General features: G+C 38.1%; 1 protein-coding gene across 2 annotated transcripts in view; it reads right to left on the bottom strand.

Moving 5' to 3' along the window:
• Window positions 1–8,014: 8,014 nt before the first annotated feature.
• LOC121239199 (DNA ligase 1) overlaps window positions 8,015–17,072 on the bottom strand; it is a 30,141-nt gene continuing 21,083 nt past the window's right edge. The window contains exons 5-17 of one of the 2 annotated variants that reach the window (XM_041136359.1): window positions 16,071–16,301; window positions 15,888–15,982; window positions 14,940–15,027; window positions 11,710–11,841; window positions 10,901–11,013; window positions 10,519–10,620; window positions 10,349–10,410; window positions 10,076–10,147; window positions 9,909–9,982; window positions 9,741–9,797; window positions 8,696–8,773; window positions 8,533–8,610; window positions 8,015–8,375 (exon numbers count right to left, since the gene is read on the bottom strand). In XM_041136359.1, coding sequence (XP_040992293.1) covers window positions 8,307–8,375; window positions 8,533–8,610; window positions 8,696–8,773; window positions 9,741–9,797; window positions 9,909–9,982; window positions 10,076–10,147; window positions 10,349–10,410; window positions 10,519–10,620; window positions 10,901–11,013; window positions 11,710–11,841; window positions 14,940–15,027; window positions 15,888–15,982; window positions 16,071–16,301 — 1,251 coding nt within the window. In that variant the 3' untranslated portion in view covers window positions 8,015–8,306. Of the gene's footprint in view, window positions 8,376–8,532; window positions 8,611–8,695; window positions 8,774–8,810; window positions 9,103–9,740; window positions 9,798–9,908; window positions 9,983–10,075; window positions 10,148–10,348; window positions 10,411–10,518; window positions 10,621–10,900; window positions 11,014–11,709; window positions 11,842–14,939; window positions 15,028–15,887; window positions 15,983–16,070; window positions 16,302–17,072 lie in introns of those variants that run through there. The other variant, XM_041136360.1, reaches the window with a different exon arrangement.

Here is a 17,072-nt window from a genome sequence, read left to right as displayed (position 1 = left end):
CATATTCTGTAACTTTTCCTTTCTTTTCATGAAAATAATATACATCTTTCATAGTGTTTATGGAATATCTTTACACTGTGATTTTGAGATGTTGAGTTTGAATGGTTCGGGTTGATGATGTTGCAAATTTTAGGGTGCGTGAGTCTTATTGTGTGTCAATCATCATGGGCGGGTATAAGAATCCCTGTGTCATTCCTACAACACATTGCAACAAGTTTCTCATATAGGGAGGAAGGGTCCTTGTGATGATCTAAGTGGAACACTTTTGTATTGGCCTCACTTGATAAACGAATTGAGAGATTCTCCGGGTCTATCATGTGTGGTGTCTTTGAGTCGGTTGACAGGGCAAAGAGATTCCCCAAGTCGATCATGTGTGTTTCGATGAGTATGACTTGAATGAGTGATGCCTCATGTCAAATGATTTCAAACAGGTGAATCAACTTGCAACAACTATGAATACATGTGTTTTTGCTTAGGACATGATTCCTTCCCATGCATAAGCATATGTCTTTGCAGATCTCTTAGATAAGACTGTGCATTACATCTTCACGTGCATTGTCTCTCATTTGTAGTTTTGTCATAATTGGTTAACTTACTTATCGGAACTATAGACTTTGATGCAGAGGTAGCTCAGGAGGGGTTCCCAAGGAAGAAGGGTCAACCCTGCCCGAGTGATAGTAACAGATGCTTGCCTCCGTTAGTAATTGTTTTTACTTTACTCAGGCAACAAATCATGTTCGATCTATCGTACCTGGACGTAAGTAATGCACAGTTGGTCCTGTGTAATATTATTTAGGAAGTGACAGTGACATATGGATGTTTATGTGAATGAACATATTTCTAATTTAGACCTCTAGTACAAATAGTATTATTCTCTGACTAAATCTTTACGCATTCCGCTATGATATACATATACATGTCTATTTTGCTTACACGTGAATTCCTTGTGAAATTGCACGCCTATTCTAGATCTAAATCATGGGTGTTTTCAATCAGCTGGCACCCTTGGCACCACGAATTCTCGTCAAGTCCTTTACCGAGGAACGAGGCACCACAATGTATCCATATTCATTTCCATTATCTCTTATTGTTAGTACTGTCATGAGTTAATCTACTGAAATTTCTTAGAAGTCTCGTGGTTCCACTTGCGATTTCATTCTTTGGGGCTGTAGATCTTCATACAGATTTTTTTGAGGAAGAAGGTTCAGTCCAACACGAGTAGTTACAAAGGCCTGTCTCCAATTAGTATTTATTTGTATTTATAAGAAGCTTATTTTGGTTAGGCGATGGACTATGTATGGTTCATTATGTTTCGATGTAAATGATGAATTGATAACAATGTATAATATGATTTGAGAAGAATTGATAATGACATGGATATTACTATTAATCGAGAATTTTCCTTTGTATATATCTATGGTATATGTAGGATTAGTCTTTGATTAATCCATTTACCTATTCCGTTGCGATGTATTACACCTAGTGTGTGCTCATTGCAAAATTGTAAGCTTCCCCCGTGTTGGTTGGGATGTTGCCAATCTGTTGGCATCCCAGACCCCATGGACCCTTGCCAGGTACATTACTGAGGGCCGAGGGTGCCATAGCTTAGTATTATGGCTTTGGGTAAATCCATAATGTAATTAAGAAAATGTACCAAAATATTAGGATATGATCTAGGGGTGATCATGAAACAGATTAACCTCGTGGTGAAGGAGGCAATGACATATCACGAGCTATTAACCGTATCACGGATATGTTACAGCAACAACATGATTTTTTTCTAATAGCAAATGTAGATACAAGAAGTCAATCTCTCGCATGTCAAGCAGTGAGGTTGTACTTACGAGCGGTTCTTAGTAGGGGTGTAACCTATCCGATTCGGTCTGGTTTTGGACATATTTTAGTATTGAACCGGTATATACCGGTTTTGAGATTTGAAAAATTGATACCACACTGGTTACACCCCTAAATTGGTACTTCTAGTTTTACTCATTCGGTCCAGTTCGGTCCATTTTTTTAGTATATTATATAGTATATATAATATAGTATATTATAGTATATAATAATATAGTGATAATATATTATAATTGTCTTATAGACTATAGTGATATATTCTAATATATAATATAGTGATATATTATTGTATATTATAATATATAGTATTAGTATAACTATTAATACAATAGACTATAGTGATATAAGATTTTAAAATTTAATATTATATTAATTAGTAATTTATCGTATAATACAAAATTATGTTATATACACATATATTATATATAAAAATTATATATAATATAAAAAATATTTTATACAATATAAAAATTAATATATATACATATGGACCGGTCCGGTCCGATTTCATCCGTTGTTAGAAAAAAAAAAAAAAAAAACAGAACCAAATCGATTTTAATCGATTTTGAGAAAAATGAAACCGGTACCAGACTAGACCAAACCCGGTACCGGACCAAACCCACTGGTTCGGTCCAGGTTTTTTTATAAATGAAGGGACAATGAAGGCGAAGAGGTGGATTACATATATCGAATGAACTTTTGAGGTCTACGATTGTGCGGAGAATTAGAAGGTGTTGTACACAAGTTACATATTCCAAGGAGAGGTGTCGATTTGGTGGAGTGCCAAGAGACAATCGCTTGTAATGGAGTTGGGATCCGTGGAAGCTATTACCTGGGAGAGATTTAAGAAGGAATTCGGTGATCGATATTTTCCTGCTATAAGGAGACAGTAGAAATCAAAGGATTTCACCAATTTAGTCCAGGGCAACATGACTGTTGAGCAACATGCCACTAAGTTTATAGAGCTGGAAAGGTTTGTCCCTCATCTCATTTCTACAGAAGAAATGTGTGCAGAGTGATTTTAGGATGGATTACAACCATGCATATGTACGCAAGTGGCTTGTTTAGAAGTATGTGACTTTTAGAGGATGGTGAATGTGGCCTTAATCGCAGAACACAAACACCACTATCAGATGGTTGTTCCGATGGGCTGAAAACAAAGTACGTTTTTGGGAGAAGGAGGTAGTTTTGACTTGCCCTAAAAGTTTGTGACAAGGATGGGCTACACCCATCAATTACCCCAAAGTATGCTTAGGAGGCAGAGCACTAGTATGCAATCATTGCCATAGGTCTCACAAGGGAGAGTGTCGTCAAGCTTCAATATCATGATAAAGGTGTGGCTAGATAAGGCATTATGCCAAGGATTGCCCTCAAGCAGTTCAAGGGAAAAGGACAGGCCCCATAGGAGGACGTGGAGGACAAATGCAGATGGTGCATCCAAGAATGTATGCGTTAATGCCAGGAGAGCTCAATGAGAATGCTATAGAGACCCAGAAGGCAGGCGTCATCACAGGTATGGCCCCAACCTAAGGTTAGTTCAATAGTGTTTAAGGCATATAGTCATAAAGATCTATTAGTATAATCATTTCAGGGCGAGTTAGGATGTTTGAATACTACGCGGGTACCTTGTTTGGTTCAAATGTGTCCCAATCGTTCGTGTCTACTACATTCACTAGGACAAGTGGTCTTCGGACTATAAGCCGATGCAACAGAGACTCACTGTAGCATTACCAACTGGGGAGGTAGTATCTTGCACCACGATAGCTACGAGTTGCCCACTAGAAATAGGTAGAGTAGTTATGGAATCAAACTTGATATTATTCAATTTGCTCGAGTTTGGTACTATTCTAGGGATGGATTGGTTGTTTCGAGATTATACGAGTATAAACTATCGACAACAGACAGTAATATTTATGATGCGCAGAGAGGAGGAGCGCAAGGTATTTCAGGGCAGTAAGTTATGGTCAATGCCAAGAATATTTTCGTCATTTAAAGCCAAAAGAGATTTGGTAGGAGGAGTAGAGGCATACTTAGTTCACATAGTGCTTAAATCGCTTGAACCTAAGGAAGTACAAGGAATGCCAATAGTGGATGAGTTCCTCGAAGTGTTTGAGGAATTGTAAAGATTGCCCCTTTTTAGGGAAGTTGAGTTTTCAATTGAGCTGGAACTAGGAATAGCTCCAATACACAAGGCACCTTATAGAATGGTGTTGTCAAAGTTAAAGGAATTAAAGAGTCAATTACAAGAGTTACTAGCTAAGGGATTCATTAGACCTAGTTCATAGCCTTGGGGAGCACCAGTATTGTTCGTTAAGAAAAAGGATGAGACTCTTAGAATATGCATTGATTATAGGAAATTGAACAAGGTAAGGATAAAGAACAATCCCTTGCCTAGGATAGACAACATGTTCGATCAGTTATAAGGAGTTTCGATATTCTCTAAAATTGACCTTAGGTTCGGTTAGCACCAATTGAGGATTAAGGAATGTGACATATCCAAAATGGCATTTAGAATGAGGGATATGCATTTTGAGTTCACAGTGAGGCTATTTGGTTTGGCCAATGCTCTAGCAGCATTCATTGAGATAATGAATAGGGTGTTCAAGCCATTCTTAGATACGTTCATGGTGGTGTTCGTAGATGATTCCCTAGTATATTTCAAGGATGTCAAGGAGCATAAGAGTCACTTGAGAGGTTGGCACTAGGGAAACTGAAGGAACACCAATTGTTCGCCACACTCAGTAAGTGTGAGTTTTGGTGAGAAGAAGTTAAGTGCCTTTGTCATGTGATATCCAAAGAAGTAGTCATAGTGGATCCAAAGTAGTCATAGTGGATCCAAGTAAGATTGAGGCGGCTATAGATTGGCAGCATCCCACAATGGTACACAAAGTTAGGAATTTCTTAGGACTGGCCAGCTATTATAGGAGATTCGTAAAAGGATTTTTTAAGCTATCGAGTCCATTTACGGTGTTGACAAACAAAAAACACCAAGTTCATATGGACCCAGTTATGCGAGCGAAGTTTTGAGGAACTAAAGAGAAGATTGACCGCATCCCCTATATTGGCACTACCAGAATCCTATAAACCATTTGTGGTGTTTAGTGACACATCAAAGTATGAGCTAGGATGTGTTCTAATGCAAGAAGGAAGAGTAGTAGCTTATGCATCTAGGCAACTGAAGGATCATGAAAGGAGCTACCCTACCCCTGATTAGGACCTGGCAGTGGTGTTAATCGCCTTGAGGATTTGGCAACATTACCTTTACGAGAAAACTTGTAGGTGTACATGAACCACAAAAGTTTGAAACATCTCTTCAACTAGAAAAACCACAACATGAGACAGAGAAGATAGTTGGAAACTTTAAGTGATTATTAGTTCAAAATCAAGTATCACCCAGGGAATGCCAAATTCGCTGCCAATGCACTAAGTCAGAAGTCTCGAAACAGAAATGCAGGAGGATTTGCGGATATAGACTCACTTCTTGAAGGAATGAGGAAACTATTGGTAGAAAGTTCACAACAAGAAAGAAGTCCTCATCTTTATGCAAGAGTTAAGGGCAATAGACTACAATGAGTCAATGGATTAGCAGAGGAAGGACCTAAAATTGTTAGGAATCTAGCAAAGGGTCAGAAAATCAAAGGGACCCTTGCATTTTAGTTTGGGCAAGTGCGGAACCTTGTTTTACAAAGTGCAAAGAGTGGTTCTGGCGAATTTGGAAATTAAGGAAAAGATACTCGCAAAAGCCCATTCAGCGCCATATTCAATACACCTAGGAAGCACGAAGATGTACCGGGACCTGAAGAAGAATTTTTTGTATGAATGAATGAAGTGGGACATCGCCCACTTCATTGAAAGGTGCATCATGTGTAGACAGGTGAAAGCTGAGCATCAGAGACCTGCCGAGGGTCTGCAACCCCTACCCATCCTAGAATGGAAATACAATGATATAACTATGGACTTTGTAGTCAGGTTACCCCGAACTCCTAGAGGCAAAAATGCAATTTGGGTGGTCATAGATAGATTGATCAAAAGCACCCATTTGCTTCCGATCACTACTAGAGACGCTTTAGGGAAGCTGACTCGACTATATGTTAAGGAAATAGTTAGGCTTCAAGGTGTGCCTAAACCATAGTGTCAGATCATGACCCAAAATTTACTTCTCATTTCTAGAAAAGTTTGCAAGCGGCAATGGGCACTAAATTGAGATTTAGTAGTGCATACCATACACAAACTGACGGACAGTTGGAAAGAAAGATCCAGGCAGTGGAAGATATGTTGAGGGCTTGCGTATTGGATTTTAAGGGCTCTTGGGAGAACCATGTCCCACTTATTGAATTTGCGTATAATAACAGTTACCAAGCAACTATGCAAATGACCGCATATGAAGCCTTATATAGAAGGAAGTGTAGGTCACCTATATGCTGGGACGAAGTGAGAGAAGGTAGGCTTATGGGACCAGAAATGATACAAGAGATGAAAGAGCAAGTCAAACTCATACGAAAGAGAATTATTACAGCACAAGGTAAACAAAAGCTATGCCGACGTAAATTGAAAGGAGTTATTTGAATGATGTGAATTGAGATTATGAGATTTCCAAGTGCCGAGTCTTACCATGTGGATTCTGCCTTTTTTAGTGTCCATCTGACATGGGTATCTCGCTCGGACCTATTTGTGGATTTTGATCATAATGAGATACGGTTGGTTGAGTTCCATGCTGAGCGTGACATAGACAACGAATCTTTTTATTTATATATTTTATAGTACATACATAATATAAATATATATATATATATATGCCTTTGCCCTTTATAGCATCCATCTAACACGAGTATCTCGCTCGAACTTATCTGTGGATTCTGATCTTTATGGGATACGGTTAGTTGAGTTTCCATGCTGAGCGTGACGTCTTTCTAAATTTTATCTCTGATCCCATACGGTGTGTTTGGTGTAGTTTTATCCATTAGTCGCCCTATGTCACGTGGGACTCACGTGAGTCCCACGTGATTCTACCTTTGCTCACTAACTAGTCTTTCGACAACAATAATAATAACAAAGAAACCCAACCTGAAATGCCCATGCAAATTTTCACTCAGTCGGGTCAAGTTTGAAAACGCATTGGTGGTCAAGTTCTGTACCCCTATCTTGTAGTCAAGGTTAATGAGGTGAGAACATAGTGATCCGCCTATGGGTTAATCCATAAGATGAGAGTAGTGGAGTATGGGTGATGGGTGATGGGGTAGCTCAAAATCAAGGGTTACCAACCAGGTAACAACTGCTTTTTTAAAGTAGGTTTGATTTGGAGGAAGCCTGCTAGAACCAAGAATCCTAGGGAGGGCTTGGGTTTGGAGAATGGTTGATGGGTGTTTCAAGCATTTGAGATTAGAGTGGGCAAAAATTAATCAAGAGCAGGATAGATTAAGGAGTTTCTAACCCAATTTTTAAATGGGTTGAGTTGTGGTGCATTCGGCAGAAACTAAAAGTCCATCCGAGCACTTGGGAGGTGAAATGGATTCCCATACCTTTGGGACAATAAGTGTGTGGTCTTCTTATCAACACTGCACCCAAAACGACGCATTATTTTTGTCACAAAAAGGGGTTTAGGGAGAAAGAAGGTTGTGTAGAAGGTTTACGAGATGAATGCAACTATTATTAGATTGGATGAGGGTGAGTGCCTTCCAACTGCAAGGATGGACAATCTCATCCATCCCATGAGTGTTTGGACCAAACATTGTTTCGGCTCAAATATTTATTTCTTCCTAGAAAAAACCGCCAAGGACAATTAGAAATGCAGAGCATCTCCTTTCAAATAAAAAAGAAAAAAGAAAAAGAAATGCAGAGCATCTACCGGAAGACCCGGCCCAAATAATTGTCCATGGTGGAAGCCGATTTTATCAGTCTAAAAAACAAACAGATTGCAATTAAAAAGAAATGAACCGACAACCTTAGTTATACACGAATATCTCAGATCATTCTTCCTTGTAGGCCTCGCTTGATGATCAATATCATCTCTTTGATCAACATTTTGGTCGACTTACACCAAGGGATCCCTCTTAATCCTAATGCCCCCATAATATTGTGGTAATCCAGCATGTCTGATGCACGAGCCATCAGTTAATGCAGCAGTTATCAGTTTAGAAACAGATCATCTGCTCAAATGTACTCAGACCAATATAAAGCAACTATAATGTCTGAAAGTTTTATGTACAACTATGATTGCCTTAAAGCAGACAATGAAAACTCTGCATGACAGGCCATTCATTCTATTTCTAACAGAATAAATTAAGAACTTCATAATGGTACTACACCACATTAAGGGGCTATATGGTGGTTAGGCGCTCACCACAACTTATAACCTTAGATGACAGAAAATGCCCATTCTCTTATCAACTAGCGTGGGCTGCATTGACCAAGCTGCTGATCTTTTACCTTGAAATAAATATCTCCACAAATTCTTACTCATCTTCATTATCATCTTGATTGTTCGGGTGGTTGTGCTTTTGAGCATTATACATGTCAGCGACCTAAAAAAAAAAGAAGGAATTTTAAAAACTATAATAAATAAATGGAGTTCAAACTGATAACTGGGGTATGAATAGTTGAGAATTTCATTTTTTTTCCTTGTTTGTTCGTTCTGTAACCATATAATCAAATGATCAGATAATGAGGATTGTTCTTCACCATCTCAGATGAAGAGGACTGCTCAGGAGTCTTGTCTTCCCGAATCCGAACCAGGCGTGGGAATCGAAGAGAAATGCCCTTTCACAAATTAGCCAAAGCACCTTGTTAGACTGAGGTTATAAAAAACAATCTCAAAAAAAAAAAAAAAAAAAAAAAAATCAACCTTATCAGGATCCACAATGCCAATTGCAGCACGATGAACAGGGCTAATAGTCAAGTCTGCAGCTTTGACCTCCCAAACCTAGAAGACAATTTACGCAAAAGATGCATGAAAAAGAGCTCCACTTCTGTGTGTCTACAACAATCATCTAAGCTATTATTGGTTTAATTTCTTCAGGTTTTGGCTTTTTTAAAAACCCAAAATAACATGCATAAGACGTGTTATTTTCACTCTTTACATCTGAATTCTTCCTCAAAAAGCATATGGCAGAGGCTAAAGGGGAGAAAAACCAAACAGGATTCAGAAGAGACCAAAGAATATAACCTCCAAAATTTCATTGTATGTAGCCAACAAGAATTTGAAGTCCCAACTGTTGTACTCGGTTGACAATAGGTATCTGGTTAAAAATACTGTATCTAATTTGTTTAGTATGAATAAAATACTCTAACCCTGATAAAAAAAGGATAAGGAAATAATTTGCACATATCTGCGTGTAGAGCATCAATATTCCAAAGCAACAAGAAGCGTGGGGGGAGGCCAAAAGCTATGTATAAACAAAAATAGAAAGCCACAGATTTGTGCACAACATATACTTTATTTTTTTTAAATCTCCATGTAATTAAAAGCTTCAGAATAACCTTCATGACTTTTGAATATTCTATTCACTACAAAACTTTCAGTATTCCCTTCACAAGGATTGCTGCTCAATGTGCATCAAGCCCATGAACTGTTAGTTTTATGATATATAAGTGATGAGACATCTAACAGTAAAAGGGGAACTTAAAATACCACGGGTGTCAACTATGCCAGTCTAGGTCCGGGCCACTTGGTCCCTCAAGGCAGTGCCCAGAGGAAGGCTACAAAATTTTTCTAGTGTGGACGTAAAAAGAGTCAATGAAATCACTTATTTTTCATCACAAATCATACATTAAAGGGACATGACTCAAGAAGCTCAAAATTAGCAACTAATGAAAAAGATAAGGGAAACAAATGCACAAAGATAGGAGTAAAGGAACATCCATAATGAACCAAAAGATAAGATTGTTACCTCAGTGGGTTCAAACCATACATCTGGATTCATTGAATCTGCATACCGGAAGTACGGCTGGAATGGAGAAGAATGTTAAAACTTAGAAGTAGCATGAAGAATTTTCCAGGAGCCCTAAGCATACACAGCTCTTAAGTGGCAGAATCAAAAGGAAAGAGAAGCACAGACCTTTGGTTTAGGAATCACTTTAGAACGTAGACTGGCAGAACGCTCTTCAAGCACTGCTTCAGAAAATCCCGTGCCTACAAATCATTGGATGGAAATATCACACCAAATGACATTAGATTAGGTACTCAATAGCCAGTGACAGCCACAAAACCACGTATTTCACTCACCTATTTTACAAATGCTTTGAAATTCTTCATTATTACTGTCATAACAAGCAAGGAGAAAAGCACCATAGACACCTAAAGAGAAACACTATATTACCATCAACAAGACCATGGCTTGAACTTAAAACCAATTATTGAAGAGTAAACATCATACAGAAAGAACCGTCAAATAGAAGTGAGGATAACACAGGATTTGGTTACCAGTAGAGTTTAAAAAGATAAACAGCAGCATGTGCAAGTATCACTTCATTTTAACTGGTGCATTTTTGTAGTTACCTGTACGCTTCCCACGGCCATGAAAAGCTGCAATAGGTACCAAATCTAGCGAGTCCCCAATACTGCAGAGACACCCAATTAATGAATATAAATTAGTAAGCCATAATAGGCACCTGTACAAGTTGCTGATAGCCTGATATGTAATCTTTCTTCATGTAATTTTACCCCACCTATCCATGTAGTCTTTCTTCAATTTTAACCAATTGAGTGACCGTTTGGCTGGCTCATATGTAGCATCTCTAGTCAATGTTTTAATAATTAAGCCCTCACAACTGCAAACAAAGATAGATTAATAATATGAGAGCAGAAGAAGTTCAATTTAAAAGTTCTTTTTTTTCTATAGAAATTCCATACACATTCGGTAGGGTGCTCATCATTGAGATGCATTTGCACTTAACGTTGCTTTAACAATATGATTCAATGGCAACACGGGCACATTGACAAACTTGAATAATACTTTTTTAAAAAAGCTACTTAAATAATATTATCTTATGATATGCCAAGTTCATGAGCACTATGCCACCTGCCCCACCCAAGTCAAGAAATGAGTACCTTGAATCAACAGCAGTGTCAAGAAATTTCTGTATTTCCTCAAGATCATTTGATATTATTGCGGTTGCAAACTGCAAAAATCCACGCTCTTCCGCAAAAGAGTTGTAAAGGTGCTGCAAAAAATGAGAGGCACACAGGCAAGATCATATTACAACAGTCAGACTCCGCTTTTTGACAGAATCGAGACTAAAGGGAAAAATTAACAGGAACATATAAAAACTATGCATGCACAGAAATATGGTTTAAGACTTTATAATTGTCTTCCTGAATGATGTTGCTTGCACAACTGCACTGTCATGCAACCGCATTAATTAGGTAATCACTAGAAGCCACAAGTCCCTACGACAGAAATGGTCAAAAACATCTACGTGACCTCCAATATCCTCAATGCTGAACTAGTGGTGAGGATGGCTCCATCAAGTCATCTCTTGCAGACTTGTACCAATTTTATCATGAACAAACAATATCATGCACAATATCGTATCTTGAAAAAGACTTTAGCCAACAGGCATCAAGCAGGAAAGATAACCTTATGCATACTTTAGACAACATCAAAATGTTCTTGTCATATTTTATAAAAGTTCACGTTCTTCACATATAAATTAAAAATTAAGATTATGAGCATGATAAAATGGGTATTCGTGAAGAAAGACTATCACATGCAGAACCCTTGGAACTGAAAACTGTTACTATAAAAAGTGCCAAAATTGACCACAAGATAACACACCAAGAAAAAAAGATACTGAAGTTGAAGGGAAAGAAAAAAAGAAAGAAATGAAACTTGGCTTGGTAAAATATACAAGTCATACCTCCCTACGAACTTTAAGTTCTTCCTGAAGAAGCGGTTGGCCATTAAGATACAACATATCAAAAGCAAATATGCAAACATCAACCTTGATATCACTCACAGCCACATTTTTACGAGCTCGAGTGCTGAGGACCTGCCATAATATTCATTCATAAGAATCTCTTCACCAATGTAGATAAAGCCTAGTGTCAACTACTTGGGGCAGGTCACCTAAAAGGCATTATTTATAAACAAAGAAGAAACCAATAAAAAGAGCTCTTCAAAAGTTTAAATTGCTGTTCCCTTTACAATGATAGAAAACAAGAACAGGTAAATAGATGGTCCTGAACAATAGAATAAGGCAAATAGCACGAAGGATATTTTATATAACAGACTAGAGAGTAATTGGTAAATCCCAATTGCAAATACAAAAGCACTTTTATGAAACCATCCTTTTAATAAATAATGCAATTTTATTCAAAGTCCAGAATGACACGACTTTGAATGACACAACCCAAGTACACAAGAAGCATACAAAAGGATACATCCAACTATTGAGAAGAAAATAAAATCATTTAAGCTATATAGCAAGAGAACTGGGAGCTATTTTGTACAGCCATCCAAACATAAAGGGAGTTGAATATGGAGGCTTTTAACTATGAGATCTTCCCTTGCTATCTCAAATGCATAGGCATTACATTGCAGCCAAATATAACACATTAAGCACAATGGAACAATTCTCAAAACTTTTATATTTCTATGACTGCCGAAAGTATTTCACCAACAAGCAAACAACTATTCCACTCGTTGGGGCATGACCACACAATATAAAAGTACCAAGTAGCGAAAGCCAACAAATCCCTAGTCACCTCACAATGAAGCAGATGATGATTATCAATGCTTTCTCCACTCTGCTTACACACACAACACCACTCCAATTCTAAAATGTGCCTGTTTTCCTAAAGCTATCATCCAAGCAAAAGAAGTACCCTCAAAGGTGCCTTATTAAATTAAATACTCTTCCAAGTAACAAAGACATTAAGGATTAGTGCAGTGAAGAAAAGACTTGACCTAGAAGGTCTGTCTTTTTTTACTCAATGGACTTTGTCAACACCACCACATAAAAGAATCCAGCTTGTTAAAAAAAAGAAGAGAACAATTCCATCTTGTGATCATGTGCTGATCTAACATGTATCTAGTGAGAATGGAAGAGCGGAATGCTGTCAGCTGCTATGAATTCAGGGCTGCTACCAAGTTTTCTGATTGAAACTAGAAATGATGAAGGGCTTATCCTGCCTCATCGCCTCTCGCAGACGACTATTTTGTGAGGCTATCTAGAATTACCTTTGTCACTTGTGACGTATTTCCTTTGCTTTGAGGCCATTACAAATGGTGTATGATTTGCACCCATTTCATCAGGATGTATGAAGATTAGAAATTTGCTTTTGTTTCACAAAATATTTTGGACAATCGGTTATGGAATTACGCTACAAACACAGGGAGGGAGAGGGAGAGAGAGAGAGGCTTTGTGACAATTGGTGGTGGATGCTAAGTATGGTACTATGTGGGCGCAATGTTCAAATGAGGCTAGTTGGCCTTTTAGGGTTGGGGCGTGGAAAACATTAGAAGGGTTGGGTAAGATTTCTCTCATTTTGGCAACTATGAGGTGAGTTTCGTAAATGCTTTGTAAATGCATGGTGTGGACAAACCTTTTAAAGACTTTTTTTGTAAATGCTTTGAAGACAATCTTCCCAACATCGTTTCGTATATCTCATTGTAAGAAGGTTTCAGTTGTGTAACACTTGCAGGTCTCTGATAGGCCTGCCCCAGTAGTTAGGCCATGTGGGCCTGAGTCCAATCTCACTATACACCTACCCACCCTTTTTAAAAGCAACGTCTCTCAAGAAGCTAAAGTCCAAGAATTCACCCCCTTTGTCCTGCTCAGGCTCTGCACCGCACCAGTTGGACCTTTGATACTCTCCTGCTGCCATTTGCAGCATTAACTCCATTGACACATTAAGTGTTGGAAAATCATAAAAGGCCAGAAGAATTTTGGCCCTGGTGAAATTGTTCAGGCTGCGCTCTTGCTCCTTTCCACTATGCGTAACACAAATACCCCTCCTCTTTCCGAAGCTCCAATGCGGTACCAACTCAAAAAGGAAAAATAATAATAATCTGTTTAGCAAGCTAACTTGATGATGAAATGAAAGGAATCCCGGGAAGAAACTGTACTAACTCATTGGAACAGGTTTGAGAGGAGGAGAGAGAAGAGAAAACCCTTAAGGACTAAAACTTGTACTTTGACTAGTCCAAAAACTAACCAAGAAATCAAGAAAAATTTTAATGCTTTCAAGTATTACTTATCCAGGACACTATTGTATGTTCAATTCCAATAGCGTAGGATGAAAGACGTACCAATCCCGACACTCTTTTTTCCCCTTTCTCATGTTCATATTGTTCATTGCAACTCTCTAATATACAAAAATGGCATATGAAACAAAAGAAAATCTTTTTTTTTTTTCCCTTTTGATAAGTGAAACTTAAGAAACCTTCTAATAGAATGAATGAAATTATTACGCATAGCCCTTTCCTCCATTTTATTGGGTCTTCTAGTACAAATTCAAGGCAGTTATATGCAAACATATAAAGATTTTTTTAGATATAAAAAATTAAAAACATTCAAGGCAGTTTCCTAAATAGCATCTTCCTAAATGGAGTCACCATGTCACTGCCTTGATGAAGTTATGTGGATAACCCTTAATAGATTGATCCCACTTCTTCATGGGCTACCTAACCTAAATTTGAGTTCCAGATATTTCCTCTCTTACAGACCACTCTGTACATATCTTTTGTTGTTTTTTTTTTATTGGCACCGGGTGTTGAGGAATAGCGTCCCGACTAATCCCGGGGGTGCACAAGCCCTCGGCCCTCGACAAGGAGTTTCCCGCAAGTGCACCTTGGGTAATTTAAGGGAAAAATCCATCAGCCCGATGGCCCCTAGAGATTGTTTGCACCCAATAGAATTCAAACCTTGGACCTTGGAGGGAGCATACCACCAAGACCAAGGCTTTTACCACTTGAGCCAACCCCTAGGGGTTTTTTGTTTATTTTTAAAAGCAAGTATTTTTACGGTTGAATTATTTATTTCCCATGATCAACAGTGATTCATAAAGAATCCGGTTTCCTGATTAATGCAGAATTATTGCATGTGTAAAGAATGATATACCTCAACTAAATGTGAAAACAATTTACCTGGAAAGGCAGAATTTTCTGTTTTTCACGGTCGTAGGCAACAAGTTCACAATCCAGAACAAATGATTGAATAGATGGCTTCTTTAACCTGCATACTGACAGTAAGATTAGCAACAACTAAAAATGACACACCATTTACGAGACAACTTTAGTGTATCTTAACATGCAAACTAGAAATACAGAAATAAAGTTCTTAGAAAGGTTAAATTTGTTTCAGAAATATGACAACCTTCTTTAGTCCTTAAGATGAATTCAGGAATCCAACATAGGTGATCAGACTTCAGGCCTACGTTTTACACTATTTGATAAAAACCACATTTGGTTTCAGCAAAATTGTAACTATAAGGTACAAAAATCCTATCAGAAGATCAGGATGAAACCATTAGTATAAAACAGAATTAAAGAAGTACAGGATTATGGATTATCATTCAGAACAAAACAAGAAGAGATCTGACACTAAAAGTACACACAATGCAGTGCTTTAGCCCAGAAAACACCTAAGAACATCCTGATAAAATGACCGGTAACCACTGCTAAGTGCTAACTCTTATGACATTAGTTTGCAGACCCAAGGCCAGCATGTGACATAAACTTGCAAAAAGAACTTAAAAAATGATTAGTAGGGTGGAAGTAGAATTTTTGGAGGGGGTGGAAGTTAATTTTTAGAGTCTATAAAAATACCCTGTAAATATGAACTTAAGGGAGCTTTTCAAATTTTGGCATTAGCCTTTTTCTCCCCCTGGATAAAGTGATAGACCAAAAAGCTCCCACACTAGTTTGACATTCTATTGTAACAACAGGTTCTATTTACCCATGAGATTTTCTCAGCAGACAAAAAAAATATGCAACCCAGGTCAAAGTTGATATTCTATGGAGATTGCTGACGATACTATTCAAACATACATTCAACTTACCCAACAGGAAATACTGCCAACAATAGAAATCTACCTTGAAATTGCAATGACAACGTCAGGAAACTTTCCAGTGTTTCGCTCTGCATTTCGACTATATATCTCCACTGAACCATTGTCCATGTAATGGATCTGTGCCAAAAAGTTAAGCTATAACACACGCTATAAAACATTTTGATAGCATAAAGTTGCAGTTAGTCGTTTCACTGGGTATTATCACCTGGGCACGTTCTCCATCATATTTGTATTCACAGGTAAATTCCATATCCTGAAACTTATTTACAATCTCAGATACCCCCTTGGTTGGCTTTGCTAGCATAGGTCCAAGTGGGACACCAGGTGTAAAGTTACATGTCTTTGGAAGATTCCATACACCACCACTAAGAAGAGCAGGAACTATCTTGTCATAGACAGGGAGTACAGAGTATACTTGTTTAACAATCTTTGCAGCCTGATGCAAGCACAATCATTAAAAAAATTAAATCTGTGCACAAAATAATGCAAATACAACAGAATAGGCACAATAACTTAATCATAATGACAAGGGACAGTATTTTTAGTGGTGCAGACGTAGTTAAAGCTGAGAAAATAAATCCTACCGCATCATTGAAGGAAAAAAAAGGTTATAAGTGCTTAAACACTATGGCCAGAATCAAAAAGCTAAAAGGCAATTGATCACTCATTACTCACAAGTCATATCAGGAATGGGTGGGGTTTAACGGTGAGATTTTTTCCGAGCATTATAGTTTTTGAGGTGAGATTAGCGTGATGATGGGGAAACCAAAACATTTAGAGATTGAATCTAAACTCTTTTTGTTGAAGACAAATGGAAGTTTCATGCTTATTACTGAGAAGAGTCGGAAGGTCATGAAAGAGGTCAGGCTGGGGATGAACACAGTGCAGTGGTTTGCTAAATCACTGAAGAACTGCTTGAAGGGTGAAAAAAAAGGATTTTTACGCTACAACACTGGAGCGAACCAGATGCTTCATAGCGCAGAGATGCTCCAATGCCCGCAGTCGATACATGGCACTAGTGGAATATGGAAATGGTGGCAGATGAAATTTTATCTTCATACCGAAGGCAACGGACAGTATGGGATGGAGGAAGATGGCAGGTGCATTGAGAGAGGGCAGTCATAACAGAGGGCAGTTGTTTTTGGGGACAATGGTGGTAGCGAATCATTCGAAATTGTATAAGGATGTCCTCAATCAATCGTTGGTC

The sequence above is a fragment of the Juglans microcarpa x Juglans regia genome, chromosome 7D (assembly GCF_004785595.1).
Source record: "Juglans microcarpa x Juglans regia isolate MS1-56 chromosome 7D, Jm3101_v1.0, whole genome shotgun sequence".
NCBI lineage: Eukaryota > Viridiplantae > Streptophyta > Magnoliopsida > Fagales > Juglandaceae > Juglans > Juglans microcarpa x Juglans regia.
This window is presented reverse-complemented; position numbering and strand designations above follow the sequence as displayed.